At 40.2% G+C, this 15618-nt stretch overlaps 1 protein-coding gene across 1 annotated transcript in view; it reads right to left on the reverse strand.

Moving 5' to 3' along the window:
• Positions 1-15618, reverse strand: part of LAMB1 (laminin subunit beta 1) — a 1172470-nt gene that overhangs the window by 131325 nt on the left and 1025527 nt on the right. The window contains exon 28 of the mRNA XM_044088561.1: positions 7188-7332. Coding sequence (XP_043944496.1) covers positions 7188-7332 — 145 coding nt within the window. The remainder of the gene's footprint in view (positions 1-7187; positions 7333-15618) is intronic.

A 15618-nucleotide genomic window follows, 5' to 3' on the forward strand; every position in this document is an offset into this window, starting at 1 on the left:
AGGCAAATGAATAGTTTGGTTTAAAGCCACACTAGAAACCACCTTAGGCATAAAAGAAGGATTAGTACGTAATGATACCCTATCCTTATGGAAAATCAAAAAAGGCTCTACTGCCATAAGGGCCTGCAATTCAGAAACCCTTCTTGCAGAAGTAATAGCCAACAAAAAAACAGTCTTCCATGACAAGTATTTCAATTCAGCAGTAGCCGCAGGCTCAAAAGGTTGTAGAGTAAGTTTCTCCAACACAAAATTGAGATCCCAAGCAGGAGTAGGAGCTCTACGTGGGGGTCTTATATTCTTTGCCCCTCTAAGAAACTGCTTGAACAAAGGATGCGAAAACAATGGTTGGTCACAATCATAGTGAGCTGAAATTGCTGCAGCATGAATCTTAATGGAAGAGAAAGACAAACCTTTGTCCAATAACTCAGTAAGATATTGAAGAGCCACACTCAAATTAGGCTCAGAAATCTCCAAATTCTTTGCTGCACTCCAAAATAAAAATCTCTTCCATTTTTCTGCGTACACTTTCCTTGTACTAGGTCGTCTGGCTTCCATAATCACATTTAAAACTTGTTGAGGAAGTTGAGACCTGCTGTGTTTCAAAACAGAATATGCCAGGCTGTTAGATGAAGAGAGTGAAGTTTGACATTGAGCAGGTGACCGTCCTTCTGAGATAACAGGTGTGGAATCAAAGGTAAAGGCCATGGAGGCTTCCTTACCAGACTCCTCAGTAGTGGGTACCAGTGTTACCGAGGCCAATCTGGAGCTATTAAAATCATCCTTGGCTTGTCTTGTCTGACCTTTAGGAGCACCTTTGGGAGAAGAGGCAGAGGTGGAAAGGCATACACATGAAGATTTTTCCAACTGAAAGAAAGAGCATCCACTTTCCAAGCTGTGTGATGAAACCCCTTTGTGCAAAACTTTGGCAGCTGGTGGTTTAGTGGAGAAGCGAACAGATCTATGTCTGGAGTTCCCCATGACACTGTCAATTTCCGAAATACATGAAGATCCAGATTCCACTCGTGGGGATCCATGATTTGTCTGCTTAACACATCTGCTAAGGAGTTCTGTGCTCCCGGCAGAAACCTTGCCTGAAGAGTTAATTGCAAGCTGAGCGCAGTCTCCCATAAAATCATTGCTTGCCTGCATAGAGGATAAGAATGTGTTCCCCCTTGTTTGTTGATGTACCACATGACAGTTGTGTTGTCTGTTAGAATCAACACCTGCCCTGGAAGAAGTAACTCCTTGAAAGCCATTAATGCAAACTGGACTGCTAACATCTCCTTCATGTTGATATGTAGATGCTGTAGTCTGGCAGGCCACTTGTCTTGTATCCACTTTCCATTTAGATGAGCTCCCCAAGCAATGTCTGAGGCATCTGTCGTTAGAATCTGACTCGCCTCTGGCCGGGTCACAGAGAGTCCCTTGTTTAGGTGACATTCCTGAGCCCACCACAAAAATTCCTTTTGAATGCAAGGTATTATTTGAATGACAGTGTCCAAATCCTGGCAGTGCTGTGTCCATACATTTTTGAGATACCATTGCAGCTTCGTCATATGCAGTTTGGCATTGGGAAGCACCAGAATACAAGATGCCATGAACCCTAAGGCTTGAAGGACTGTCCTTGCAGTCAGCCCGGACTGAAGAGATAGTTGATGGAAGTAACTGGAAAGATTCTTTTGTTTGTCCGGGGTTAAAAGGCCATCTGGGCTGCTGTATTCAGTCTCACACCCAGAAAGCACATGTCTTGAGAGGGTACTAGACTGGACTTTATTTCGTTCACAGAATACCCCAGGCATCTTAGCACTGCTATGACATATTCCAAATGCTGTAGAAGGTCTTCCTTTTCTTGAGCCAGAATCAGGCAGTCGTCCAAGTAAGGATAGATTTGAATTCCTTTTAGCCTGAAGTAAGCTATCACTGGAGCCAGAACCTTTGTAAATACTCTGGGCAGTAGATAAGCCAAAGGGCAATGCAGAGAACTGATAATGAGAATTTCCAGCTCGAAACGCAGATACTTTCTGCAACTTAGTCTTATAGGCACATGAAGGTAAGCTTCCTTGAGATCTAAAGTTACCATCCAGTGATCTTTGCCCAGCAGAGGTAAAAGCTGTTGTAACGTCAACATTTTGAACTTGGGAATGTCCAGATAAGTGTTGAGGATAGATAAATCCAAAATTGGTCTCCACGTGTTCCCCTTCTTCGGTACTAGGAACAGGCGAGAATAAAATCCTAGGCCCCTTTCTGGCACAGGGACTGGCTGAATGGCCCCTATTTGGAGTAACAGAGAAATTTGCTTGTGAGCCTCTTTCCTTTGTGGAGGAGGAATGTCTGGCATGCCTTTGAAAGGGGGCAAGGTATGGAAATAAAACCTGTAACCGTGGTGAATGATATCCAAAACCCATCTGTCTTGAGTAATTAAATCCCAATTTTCTTTGAAAAGAGACAGTCTTCCTCCCAAAGGTGCTGCCAGACGAGAATGTACTGGCAGCTGAAAAGGCAGGTCATTGGGTCTGTTTACGAAAGGACTGACCCCTGCCCTCACCAGAAGACTGAGCAGGTGAACTCCCTGTTCTAGGCCTAAAAGAACCTTGAGCTCTGCCCCTACCACGTCTAGACCTACCCCTAGACTGGGAATCATAAGCAGGATATGTCCATCCCTCAGTAGGCCAATTTCTACTAAACTTCGGAGGCTGCACCTGCAAAAAATCTTTAACAGTTTGCATAGACTTAGCCTTGTCCTCCATTTTCTTTAAAACTGCTTCCACAGGCGAACCAAACAACACATCAGACTGTAAAGGAGCATCCAAAATCCTTGTCTTAACATGCTCAGCTAAATTCTGATCCCTCAACCAGGCGTGCCTGCGAAGAACAGAACCAGTGGCAGCCACCCTCGAGGAGGCCTGCACAGCATCAAAACCACATTGCAATGAATGCTTACCCACTTGTTCAGACACATGAACTAAATCCTGTAACTCTTTACACTCAATACCTTCCGCCAGAGCATCCACCTTAGATTTCAATTGTGAAAGGAGATAATTTTGATATTTTAACATGTGAAACTGACAATTCAACGCCCTCATGGCTAAAGTGGAAGAAGCACACACTTTCTTTCCCCATCTATCCAAAGCCCTTGCCTCTTTATCAGGAGGAATAGGATTTTTAACAACAGAAGCCTTAACACCTTTAGGCCCCTGAGAAACAGTTTCCGGGTCTGCCCTAGGACTCTTAAAAAGATACTTATGAGCTTCAGGCACCCTATAGTACCTATCAGGTTTAACTGGGGCAGGAGGCAAAGAATCAGGGTTCAGGGAAGCCTCTGCAAAAACATCTTCCACCACATTCAGAACAGGAGGTATAGCTAAAGGCCTATGCTGGGGTAAAAACAAGAATTCCCTAAGCCTCTTCCTGGAATCAGAGAAATCTTGGCCTTCCCATTTAAAATGCTCCCTCATGGAGTGCAGAGTCTCTGAAAATGAAAAATCCTCAGGAGGAGAAGCTGAAGGAGTGGAATCATCCACATCAGAATCAGAATAAGGAGGATACTCCTGCAAGTCTTCAGCCGAAGACTCAGAAGCCTCCGAACACTGCTCAAAACTCTCAAACTCAGGATCCACCCTAGGCCTCTTATCAGGAGGGGGCATAGAACCTCTAATCACAGTAATCAAATCCTCTGTCATTTTAAGCATATGTTTCTTAGGCAAAGAACCTGAAGTGCTCGGAGAAACCCCCACTGAAGTTAAACCTGGCCTGCCTCTCAAGGAAGCCTTGGAAACAGAAGGGGAGGCTCTAACCACCTTAGGAAGAGAGGGAAGAACAGCTACCTGAGAAGCCCCTTCAGCCTGGCCTACCTCCTGAGAGGACACATCCTGTAACAATAAAGTCTCTGTCTGAGACTCCAAAGAAACTCCTGGCAAAACCTCCGGCTCCACTGAGCCTTCTAAAGAACCGACGTCCGGAACTGCCGGTTCTTCCACTCTAGGCTTTGCTGCTTTGTCCTTGCGCTTTTTGGACGAAGCGGGCGTCGGAGCATCCGACGGCATTTTATAATTACAACGCTTCCCAAACACTAACCTGGCACAGTCTAACCTTCTCTTAATAGTGCGTTTGTTAAATCTAGCACAAGAGCGGCATCCAACAACGTCGTGCTCAGGCCCTAAACAAGGTATACACAAGGTATGGTAATCCCTATGAGGTATCTGTTTCCCACAAGAAATACAGTTATTCACTTTTTCTGACATCCGGTTAAATACTGAGGCAAGAAAAACCAAAATGTTCTAACGGGTACTTAGCCAACTTTGATTCGGTCTGAAACTCCGACTTCAGAAAATTTCAGAACGCCAACCTGCACTCGCAAAACTGCTTCTGCATCGGACCATGCGGCAAAAAAGACTGAGGATATGACGCCGGTCATGCGCATTAGTACCCTGACGTCCTGACATCAGTCTAATGCGCCTTGACCGACGTCAGCCATATACTTTGGTATTCGGGCCGACTGGACAGCGGACTACCCAATGGTTAGGACTGCAGCAATGTGGAATGAAGAACATCTATATAAAAGGGAAAAAAAGGAAGCTAGAAGTAGGTAAAGTCTCAGTACTCCTTTGCCTCCGTGGAGAGGACAAATGATTCTTATCCCCCCCAGTTAAAAAGACCACACCACGAGGGAAGGTGAGCCTATATTGCAGCAGTGATCCTTCTACTCAACCTACAGTATAACAGTTTCATAGGTATGTACTAGGCTAGCTGTCCTAGTGGGACAGGACATTTTAAGCTTAACCGGTTTCTCTCAAAAGTGAAAATCAAACCCTGTACCTTGTGTATGTCAACCCCCAAGGATGCAGCAGTGATCTTTCCTCTCAGCCTATAATGCAGCAGCAATCCTTCTACTCAACCATCTATACTCTCACAGCTGTACTAGGCTTCATTATAAAGATTATTGCTACAGTGCTACTCCTTATCCAGAGAATTAGTACTAGAACAGCAAGCTGACCTTGTTAGGGGTCACAACACATACTGCAAAACATTAGTTATGAAGCTTACCCTGTTTCTGGACTTAATGTCCTGTTTGTAATGTTAGGAGAAAGAATGAACAATGGTCCCTGTAGCTGACTCATATACAAACTGAACTGAGACATACTGAAAAAGGCTAACGCTGTGGCTGCTGGTCTGCTGGGGTGTGCTCTTACCTGTCTTTCCAGACTTATTCTATGATTTTCATAAGAAAACACAATGTAATTAGCCTGCAGTTTCACTTGCTCCGAAGACCTGCATGTTCTTTTCCTCATGCAGATCATTTATTAGACACCACAGCTAACTGCTTGAACTACCCCATTAAAATATTATTATTCATGAAAGACAGAGGCTACCATAATTGTTCATCTTTCTCTTCTTAGCAGTTTTGCCTTTTCAGATCTGTACAGCTTTCAATATGACATAAATGTTCTTCTGAAAAGCATTTCCAGGGGCAGCACAAAATGCCTTACAGGTAGACTACACAGAGAACAATAAAGGAAAAACTGGAATACTAAGCAAACAAAAAACAGAGTACAAAGAAATCCAAATAAAGATGAGGGATACAACCTTTACTACTGCCAAGTAAAGCAGGTTTGATTAACCGATGTGACAAGTGATGGTCTTGGCAGGGAGTATGAGTGTTCTTTATCATGTGGGGTGGTGGCTCCCTGCTCAATATGACTGCTGTTCCATTGTTGACTACACAGAGAACAATAAAGGAAAAACAGGAACACTAAGCAAACAAAAAATAGACAGAGTACAAAGAAATCCAAATAAAGATGAGGGATACAACCTTTACTACTGCCAAGTAAAGCAGGTTTGATTAACCGATGTGACAAGTGATGGTCTTGGCAGGGAGTATGAGTGTTCTTTATCATGTGGGGTGGTGGCTCCCTGCTCAATATGACTGCTGTTCCATTGTTGAAGGATGTAAGATCTCAGGGCACAGAGAGCAGGAGCCAGCATAGGAAGGGGCAAAACAGTGACAGCAGCTCCTGTATTGCTTGTGAAGGAGCACACATGAGTGGATGTAGGGGAGTGTCAGCAGTCCCTATGGTGATGCAGGTGGGCATATTACTATCAAGGGAGTGGTTACAGAACTTCTACAAAATGCCCTCATTGCCAAGATGCTGGTGAAAGCACTATAATCTCAGATGTCTGCCTGAATTAACCCTCCCCAACAGGCACCCTCCTTCAGCCTTTGTGATGGCTCAATGGTTTTCAGACACAGGGGTGAAAAGGATAAAGAAAAAAAAAATCATACTACAGAATGTTATATGTTGTTAAATGATACATTCCAAATAGTGTTGAAACTGATTTAATTTTATTTATTTACACTTTTTGGAATTAACTTACCAGGCTTGCAGCCTCTTTTTGGGAGAGACTGGAGGTGGTATTCAAACTAACTAGGATAAATTAAGCCAGAGCACCAAAGAACTTCCTCTACTGTTTTTGATAAGTGTTGTGCAATCTTTTACTTCCACCTGAGCATTATAATCCAGGCAGATGGGTCCTTGGTTTAAAATCTCATTCAAATAAATGAAATCATCTCAGATTACACTACAGTGTCAGTATTGGAAACTATCTGGGATGGGAATAAAAGCCACACTTTCCATCACCAAACGTACATGTGCTAGTTGATGAGCCATTGGCTAACAACAAGTAAATGAAACTAAAACACACACAAACACACACACACACACACACACACACACACACACACACACACACACACACACACACACACACACACATACATGTGCAAGTGTGTGTGTGTGTACACATAAATGTATATGTACAAACACGCAAAGGAAGAAACAGAAGTAGCACACCTGAGCAAGATACATTTCACATACAGAATACTCACTATTTGGCAAAACAGAGAACAAAATTCACTTTCTAGATATTATAGAGCAAAACTGATAAAAAATCACACGTCATTCTTTAGCCACCAAAAAAATAAACATAATGCATAAAAGGTTCACAAAACTAGATGCAAATATCACTAAAACAGGCAAATATATTACTAAATCTCAGCTTTACATACTACCTTTTCTGTGGTTTGGGCAAATAATTAACTCTTCAGTTACCCATTATTTCTTTTGGGTCATTTTCACTTACTATACTAGTGAATATGTAAAAACACACATGCAAACAAAGAGAACACTTACGCATTAGAAATTCTCTAATTTGCTTGATGAGGTTTCGCAAATCTTCATTGCTTTTATCTAGTTTCTCTTTTGTGGCATTGGTTTTCAACAGAACAGCATGTGCATTTGTTTTTGCTTCATCTGCTTTTATTTTGGCCTCCAACACCTTTCAAAAATAGATAAATAATAAAATGAAAAGGGCATTATTAGTAGTTTATCTGAAACTGCATAACTCCCCAAGAGAACAGAATTTCACTTTCTAAACACATCTTACTTGTGACAAGGCTTCTTGCACTACTGCAATGGTTTCTACACAAGTCCAATAATGGCAGTGTAACTTGTAAGTATTTCTCTTCTTGTAGTTTTCCTATATTCTTGTTTGGAAATTTGCTTTACTTATTTTGCACAACTTATTATTTGAACTTTACATATTTTGTATATCCTCTGCATTTTATCATCTAGTTTTGTTTATCTTTTGGAGAATTTCTCTCTCTGCCTCCAATGGAAAAGGATAACTGTTGCCCAGTCAGTTTTTCAGTAAAAAAATAAATAAATAAAAATAAAAAAATAAATAAATAAATACAAAATTTGTTTTATATCTGCCAGAAGTGCAAAGTACAGTCGTGTGAGTATATTGTCCACCAAACTAGATGTTTGAATAAAAACGATTGTTGCTGCAATACAAGTTCTTTACACACCGAAATCAGCCACAAGTGGAAATCCCTTGCTCTGACCTAACTTTCAAAGCTTTTGGATATACTTAGAGTGGAACTGATCTCCTCCCCATACCACAAACATCATTATAAAGTTTAATATAAGAGGAAGAGCAATCTTCACAGTCATATATTCTGTCTTGGAGTAAAAATTCACCAAGTGGACACATACGTCCTGGGACAGTATACAGTATTTAGCCACACTAGGTCCCTTGCCTTTCTGTGGGTATGCAAAGTCACTTTTGGTGCCCTGAAAGGAAGGTCCTGTAGGATGAAGAAGGATATCCTCTCCAGAACACCCAATGAACTGAGAAAATACAGAGAATGACTCTAATGAGCACACTAATTAAACTTGCCATTTCTGATACCCTGGAAGGGTGGTCCTGAAAGGTGCATACATGTCCTCCTGACCACTGTCTCTATAGGCTAGTGAGGTAGGTGAACTAATTCCACTATAGTAGTTCTACAAAAGACAGTAGAGTTGGATGGGAGTTAACACTGCAGAAGTCAACCTGTTACTTGCATAAAAGTACAGCTGTGTTAGTTTGTATATGTTCAAGTATATTTACTGTTGCCACCATAACTTCTGGGATTCCTGCCTGTAGGAGCCTGATGACTGTCCTGACTTTAACAAATATACACATTTCCTAGCTAGTTCCCATACACTTGAAAGTCAGGACTGTCAGTGATATAAGAGGGACTTTGGCGGATGCCATCATCAGACCTTTCTTGCTTTGGCTGGAAAAGGAGCTTATCCTTGGCACCAGAACACCAGTGGACCTAGGGAATACATTCCCAGAGTATAATGACCTACCTATGGGCACCAGTATGATTCTCTAGCCAGTAGGCATGGTCAGATAGAGGAGGATGCTTGGTAGGAAAAGCAGAAGGAAGGAGGACAAAATGAATAGGGTACCCAACCATGGCAAGCACAAGCAGGAAAGTGGAGGGAATGGTGGAAGGGAATAGGGACTGCAACAATGAATATACACGAACAACAACAGTTATGGAAAGTTTCAGCTAAGTTATTAACTAAGTTATATATCTGTACTATGTACATCACAACATTCAGTGTTGCAGTCAACACCTCTAGGAAGACCCCCCCCCCCCTGAGCACAAAGACCTGAGGGTGGTTGGCCTTGTTTCTAGCTCACTGTGGAGGATGACAATCACAAAGTCTGCCCTGCCAATGCAAGCAAAACCCAAACTGTGATGTCTGGAGAAGCCATGGACTGAAAACCACATTGCTGTTTCCAAAATGCTGACTACCATGAGGAATGTGTGGTGGCTTCTGCAGCACTTCTGGAATGAGCCTTACTATGGCCTAGAACAGGTTTCCCATGGAAAAAGAAGCAAAACTAAATATAGTGAGCAATTTACCACATTGTTAACACAATTCTCATCACAGAACCACTAGTCAGGGATGTGGGGACTCATGTAGAAAACAACCAGACCTTCAACCATAATGTGTCTATAGTACTAAGGAAATCATTCTATGTTGCACAATTTTTAAGCAAGGTTATGGTGTCTAGGTCCAAGGAAGTCATTGTTCAACAGTATTTGGCCCTAAGACCAGTCAATAAGTACAACACCCCCTTAGGTATGTACCTGACCAGGCACATGCAACAACTGAAATGTCCAGAGGTTCATCATAAAAAGAATACAAGGCATAATCAACATGTCCTTTTCCAGTGATAAGATGAAGTATTTAAGGGTTTACAATAAAAGGCAGTCTATTATGGCAAATAAGGATATGCGGCAGAAGACTAAACAAATGATACTATACACACACACACACACACACACACACATATATATATATATATATATATATATATATATATAAACATTTTGGAATCTCGAAATACTGAAATGTCGAATTTCAGTATCTCGAGACCAAAGTGTTGAATCTGCAGATGAGCAAAACTGCAGAATATCGAAGCCAGAAATGTCAAACCCGTGGTACTGATGGCATGTTAGGTAAGTGTGGTGTTTTTTAGGGTTTTGGGGAGGGTTTGTTTGTTTGTGAGTGTGTCGGGAAGTGTTAGGTGTGGGTTAGGGTACATAGGTGAGAGTTTGAGTGTGTCAGTGTTAAGAGTGGTGGTGTTTGTATTTGTGTGATGTGTGTTTGTGCAAGGGGGTGTGGAATGTATATTGGTGGGTTTTGTGTGTGTTGGTGTTTAGTGCGACCTTGGAGTTAGTATACATAGGTAGGGGAGGTGTGGGTGTTGCAGGGGGGCTTGTCCCCCAGCTTATAGTAAGTGTGTGCTTGTCTTGTTGTGCGGAGGTAGGTGTAGTTGTGTTTGTATGTGTGCTTTAACTGTCACTGTTTGGGTTTCGCAGTTTTGGTTTTTGTTTTTTTGGCTTTATAGTCTCGAAATACTGAAATTCGATATTTCAGTATTTTGAGATTATAAAGTGAATTCATATAGATATATATATATATATATATATATATATATATATATATATATATATATATATACAAACACACACACATGCACACACAGTGCAAGCAGAAGGCTACACATCAAGTCGGAAAGAAAAGAAATGATGCTGAAGGGGGACAGTTTAGCAAAATAAGGAGACAATATAATGCAGGTACTTAAGGAAAACTGCAATAACCATAAAAGAATATTATACGTACAAATTAGCAGAAAATATTTTAAGAAGTAAGAAAATGCATGAGTGGAGAAAAGAGATGTTATCAATAAGGATGACTGTAAGTTGAGACAGAGGAAATTGACAAGAGGGAGCTGGAATTTATTGGAGAAAATCAGCAATGGAACTAAGGTTGTTGTAGCTTTCGGCTTTTCCCGGTTAGGGGTCGCCACAGCGGAACTCCGGTCCGCTAATGATTGGCAGTAGATTCTTACGTACCGAGTTGCCAGCCCTAACATACAACCTTCAACGAAAGCACACCCATTCACGCATGTCTCCACAAAGAAGACGCTTTAGCTGAGAATCGAACAGGACAACATCTTACTGTGAGGCAACAACGCTACTGCAGCACCACCACCGCAGTAGCAATGGAACTAAGGTACTGGAAGCAAATAACTAGGGAAGAAAAATCTTAAGTGGGATGAAGCTAAGCAGAAGTTTGGGCCCTAGGTTGGAGACTGCATTCCCTACCAGGAATTGATAACACAGTAGAGCTATAATGAAAGGAACAAGGGCGTGTAAAATGAAAGACCAGCTCTGGTTGAGTTTATAGTTGAGTGTAGAACAGAAGGCACAGTTAAAAAAGGGATGATTAGTAAGGCTGACAAAATGAAGCACAACAAATTTAAGACTTAATCAAAGAATGCTAGACAAGTCTGGGAAATGAGAATGGAGAGGGAATATACAAACAGATAATGGGAGGATGCATGTATGGCCCCTAAGTATGCAACATAATCTAGAAGGTTTAGGATTTTTGCATGGAAGTATTTGCATAGATAATTTTTATACTCCAAACAGTTTTCAGAGAATTGTTCCACTGGTAGACAGCAACTGCGGGAGATATGATGGAAAAATAAAATGTACCTGGGAAAATGTTTTTGGGAAAGTAACAAGTTGATAAATTTTAGAAATTTCCAACACGGTATTTTGTCAGAAACATTGGCGACAAATTATTTTAACTATAGAACTGGTTCTTTTGAGCTGGGATACAGAAACATAGTTGTCTAGACGCAGTACAGCCCTACTAAGATTAATGTTGTTTGTTTAAAAAAAAAAAATTATTACGAAATGGAAATCAAAAACAAAGCCAGCTGTAACAGAATTGTTGAGCATTGTAATGGAGATAAAAGAAATGGAGGAGGAATCTTTAGAAAATGGGAGGAGTGAACTATATATAAACAAATGGAATCTGTGGGAACAATGCGTGCAGAACAATATTCAGGATAAACATATTTCAGGGAAGGTAAGATCTGAGCAATCTATGTAATATTAAATTGAATAATTGTTTGTTTTTAAGAGATTAGTTTATGGTTTACTTATGTATATATTTGTGTTGTGTTTATGTTTTTTTTAAACTTTTATTAAATTATCACTTAAAACACTACCAAACATATATTAACAAAAAGGGAAACAAACTATTTTAACATTTTTCTATTTAAATACAATATATATCACATACATTTGCTTTGCTACTACCACCAGTCCAACATTACAAAAAATTGCTGAATTCCTGCCCTCTCTTAAACCTTACTCATCCTCCTCCAGAACATTCAGATATGCATGTATTGTTCCTAAAATTTCCATTTACTTCTATATAATTTGTTCTTTCCCTTTTCTAAACATCCCTCTTCCAGTTCTTTTATCTTTTTTATAATATTCAATACCTCAAATACAGTTGATGTAGACTTTGATTTCCATTTTCTAGTAATTGCTTTTTAAGCAGCCAATAGAAATAAATTTAATAAGGCCTTACTATGTTCAGGTAATTCAGTTCCTGTATCATTTCCTTACTTACAGACATTTGCTCACCCAATATTTCTGACACAGTACTCTGTTATGAATTTTTAAAATCTGTCAAGGCATTACACTCCCAAAATGCATGTTCCCAGTTACCTCTTTCATCACACCTCCAACATTTGCTATCTACCTGAGGAAAAATTCTTTGAAGTCTGCTTGGGGTATACAAACACCTATGCAGACACTTCCAAGCAAAGACCCTAAACCTTCTGGACATTGTTGAATACTTGGGAGATATACATATGTTTTCCCATTGTTTTCTTGTAAATTGCTTTCCCAGTCTCTCTTTCCATTTTTTCTAATCTCCTCTGATTGAGTCTTATGCTTATCACGCAATATTTCAAATGCTCTACTAATTATCCATTTTTAATTCCTGCTTCTGTTTTAGATTCAACTAAAAACTCTACAAGTTTTTATCTTTCATTTAAAATTCCCCTATCCTGTTCACTTTGCCTGATATCAAGCCCTGTTAGTGAAGGCAGTGTCTAGCCTACAGTCCAAATGTCTTCAAGGCCTCATACCACTCCATTACCTTTCCTGCTTGAGTTATTTGTTTCCAATATCTTGGTTCCTTTTACCAAGTTCTCCAGTAAATTCTAGCCGCCTCTTGCCTATTTTCTGTACCTCTACTTACTGTCATCCCTATTGGCAAAAATCTCTTTTCTCTATTCTCGTATTGGCTTAGTTCTTAGAATAAAAATACCAAAAATCAAGATGGCACTGCACTAAATATGACACCTTATTACTGACGGCTTTCGTCTTGCATTGTGAAACTTCATCAGAATATGATACACATGAATTAGAACACTTAAATAAGACATCAAAATGAACATACAACTTTATCATTCAATAAAAAATGCACTTCTTCTTCTTCTTCTTTCGGCTGCTCCCGTTAGGGGTCGCTACAGCAGATCAACTGTTTCCATTTCTTCCAGTCCTCTGCATCTTGCTCTGTCACACCAACCACCTGCATGTCCTCTCTCACAACATCCATAAACCTTATCTTAGGCCTCCCTCTTTTCCTGTTACCTGGCAGCTTCATCCTTAGCATCTTTTTCCCAATATACTCTGCATCCCTCCTCAGCACATGTCCAAACCAACGTAATCTTGCCTCTCTGGCTTTGTTTCCAAACCTTCCAACCTGGTCTGAGTCTCTAATATACATATTCCTAATCCTGCCCATCTTCGTCACACCCAGTGCAAATCTCAACATCTTCAACTCTGCCACGTCAAGCTCTGACTCCTGCCTTTTTGTCAATGCCACTGTCTTCAACCCATATAACATAGCTGGTCTCACTACCCACTTGTAGACCTTCCCTTTCACTCTTCCTGGTACTCGTCTGTCACAAATCACTCCTGACACTCTTCTCCACCCACTCCATCCTGCCTGTACTCTCTTCTTCACCTCTCTTCTACACTCACCATTACTCTGAACTGTTGATCCCAAGTACTTAAACTTATCCACCTTCGCCACCTCTACTCCCTGAATCCTCACCATTCCTCTATCCTCCCTCTCATTCACACACATATATTCTGTCTTAGTCCTGCTGACCTTCATTCCTCTTCTCTCTAGAGCATATCTCCACCTCTCCAGGGTCTCCTCCACCTGTTCCCTACTCTCACTACAGATCACAATGTCATCTGCAAACATCATAGTTCACGGGGACTCCTGTCTGATCTCGTCTGTCAACCTGTCCATCACCACTGCAAATAAGAAAGGGCTCAGAGCTGATCCTTGATGTAATCCCACCTCCACGTTAAACGCATCCGTCACTCCCACCACAGACCTCACAATAAAAAATGCACTATTAAAACTAATTAACATGCAAAAATGTAAAATTTAAGATCCTTTCCATGATGGTTGTCTCTATTCAAGCCACACAAACCCAAGGATTTCAATTTTAAAATACAATTAACAGAAATCACCTCCATTTAATCAAGGGTCTATCCCTGCATTTGTCCTAATTTGCCAAAACAACTCACAGACTTCCAAATTTCTATCAAAGGCACTACCTCCATGATTAACTGAAGGTACTTCAATACCAAAATATAAAAACTTATGATTGGGAAATTTCATCAAATGACTATGTGGTTAAAGATTTGGAAAATAAGCATGATCACAATGTTTATATTAGAGGGAAGGCTTATTCTGATACTCCATTCACCCAAACATGGACTGTGGAGAATAGGCAGTCCACATATGTCAGAAGGGAGTCATTTAATACTTTTGGCGAGGAAGAGGTTGGTAATATAAGTCATGCTGACCTTTTGGAACATAAACCCCCTTTAAGGAGATCTGAGAGTATTTGGAGTTAACAGAAACAAATGATGAGACAGGATTAAAATGTGTGGGAATATATGGGGGGTTTACCATCAGAGAAAAGCAGGGGGTTAAAACAGATCGAACCCCAGTAACAAGTGGAGTTGATTATATGTAATAATGAATGTGACTTTAAAGTGTATAATTACAGTAATGTGACTATAATGGAATCATTTGTTGATGTGTTTTCAAAAGGGTTTACATTTGTCCCCACTACAAGGGCTAAGTTAGTTGATGTACTTATCGAACTCACATTTTTTGTAAGAACACTGAATTTTTTGTTTGGACTTTATTAATGATGGAATGTCATATATGGTTAATAGGAATAATGTAACAAAACAGAGTATATTTAATCCCCCCACTTAATACCATCTTATAGTTATCTGAACATGTTTGTGAATATGACATTAGGGTGCTTTTGGCAAAAACATCTGAGCTCCCATTGGTTTAATTTGCATAAAACTCAAAGAGAAATGCTGGCTAAAATATGTGCAAGTAGTTCAATCAGGTTAACGAATCCTGATGAGGGTGGGGGTTTAGTAGTAATGAGTACTATTGATTATACCAACAAAATGTCAGTGAGTCTTTGTAAAGGAGGTCTCTAAAAATGAGATGAATGTCTCTTATAAAAGAATTGACAGCTTGTGATACAAATTTGTAATGCAAGGGCAAATTATCAATGAGGAGTACAAGTATTTAAAAGTTGAGTATTAGTTAACACTTAAAATTTTTGGCATCCCGAAGATGCACAAAGGTTGGGTTGATCCCCCACTGACACCAACTGTGGATGCCAGATAAGTAAAGACACACTCCCCGCTTAAGTATATTCATTTTTAATTAAAGGGATACTAAGCAACATGTGATTATTTGGTGAGAGATTCATGAGATCTTTTTGACTAGGACAAAACCCAGCTTGTCTAGGGATAATTTTACTTTTTAACAGTTTATGTCAAAGATTTCT

Source organism: Protopterus annectens, chromosome 11.part0, assembly GCF_019279795.1.
Source record: "Protopterus annectens isolate FY-2018-M chromosome 11.part0, PAN1.0, whole genome shotgun sequence".
Lineage (NCBI taxonomy): Eukaryota > Metazoa > Chordata > Ceratodontiformes > Protopteridae > Protopterus > Protopterus annectens.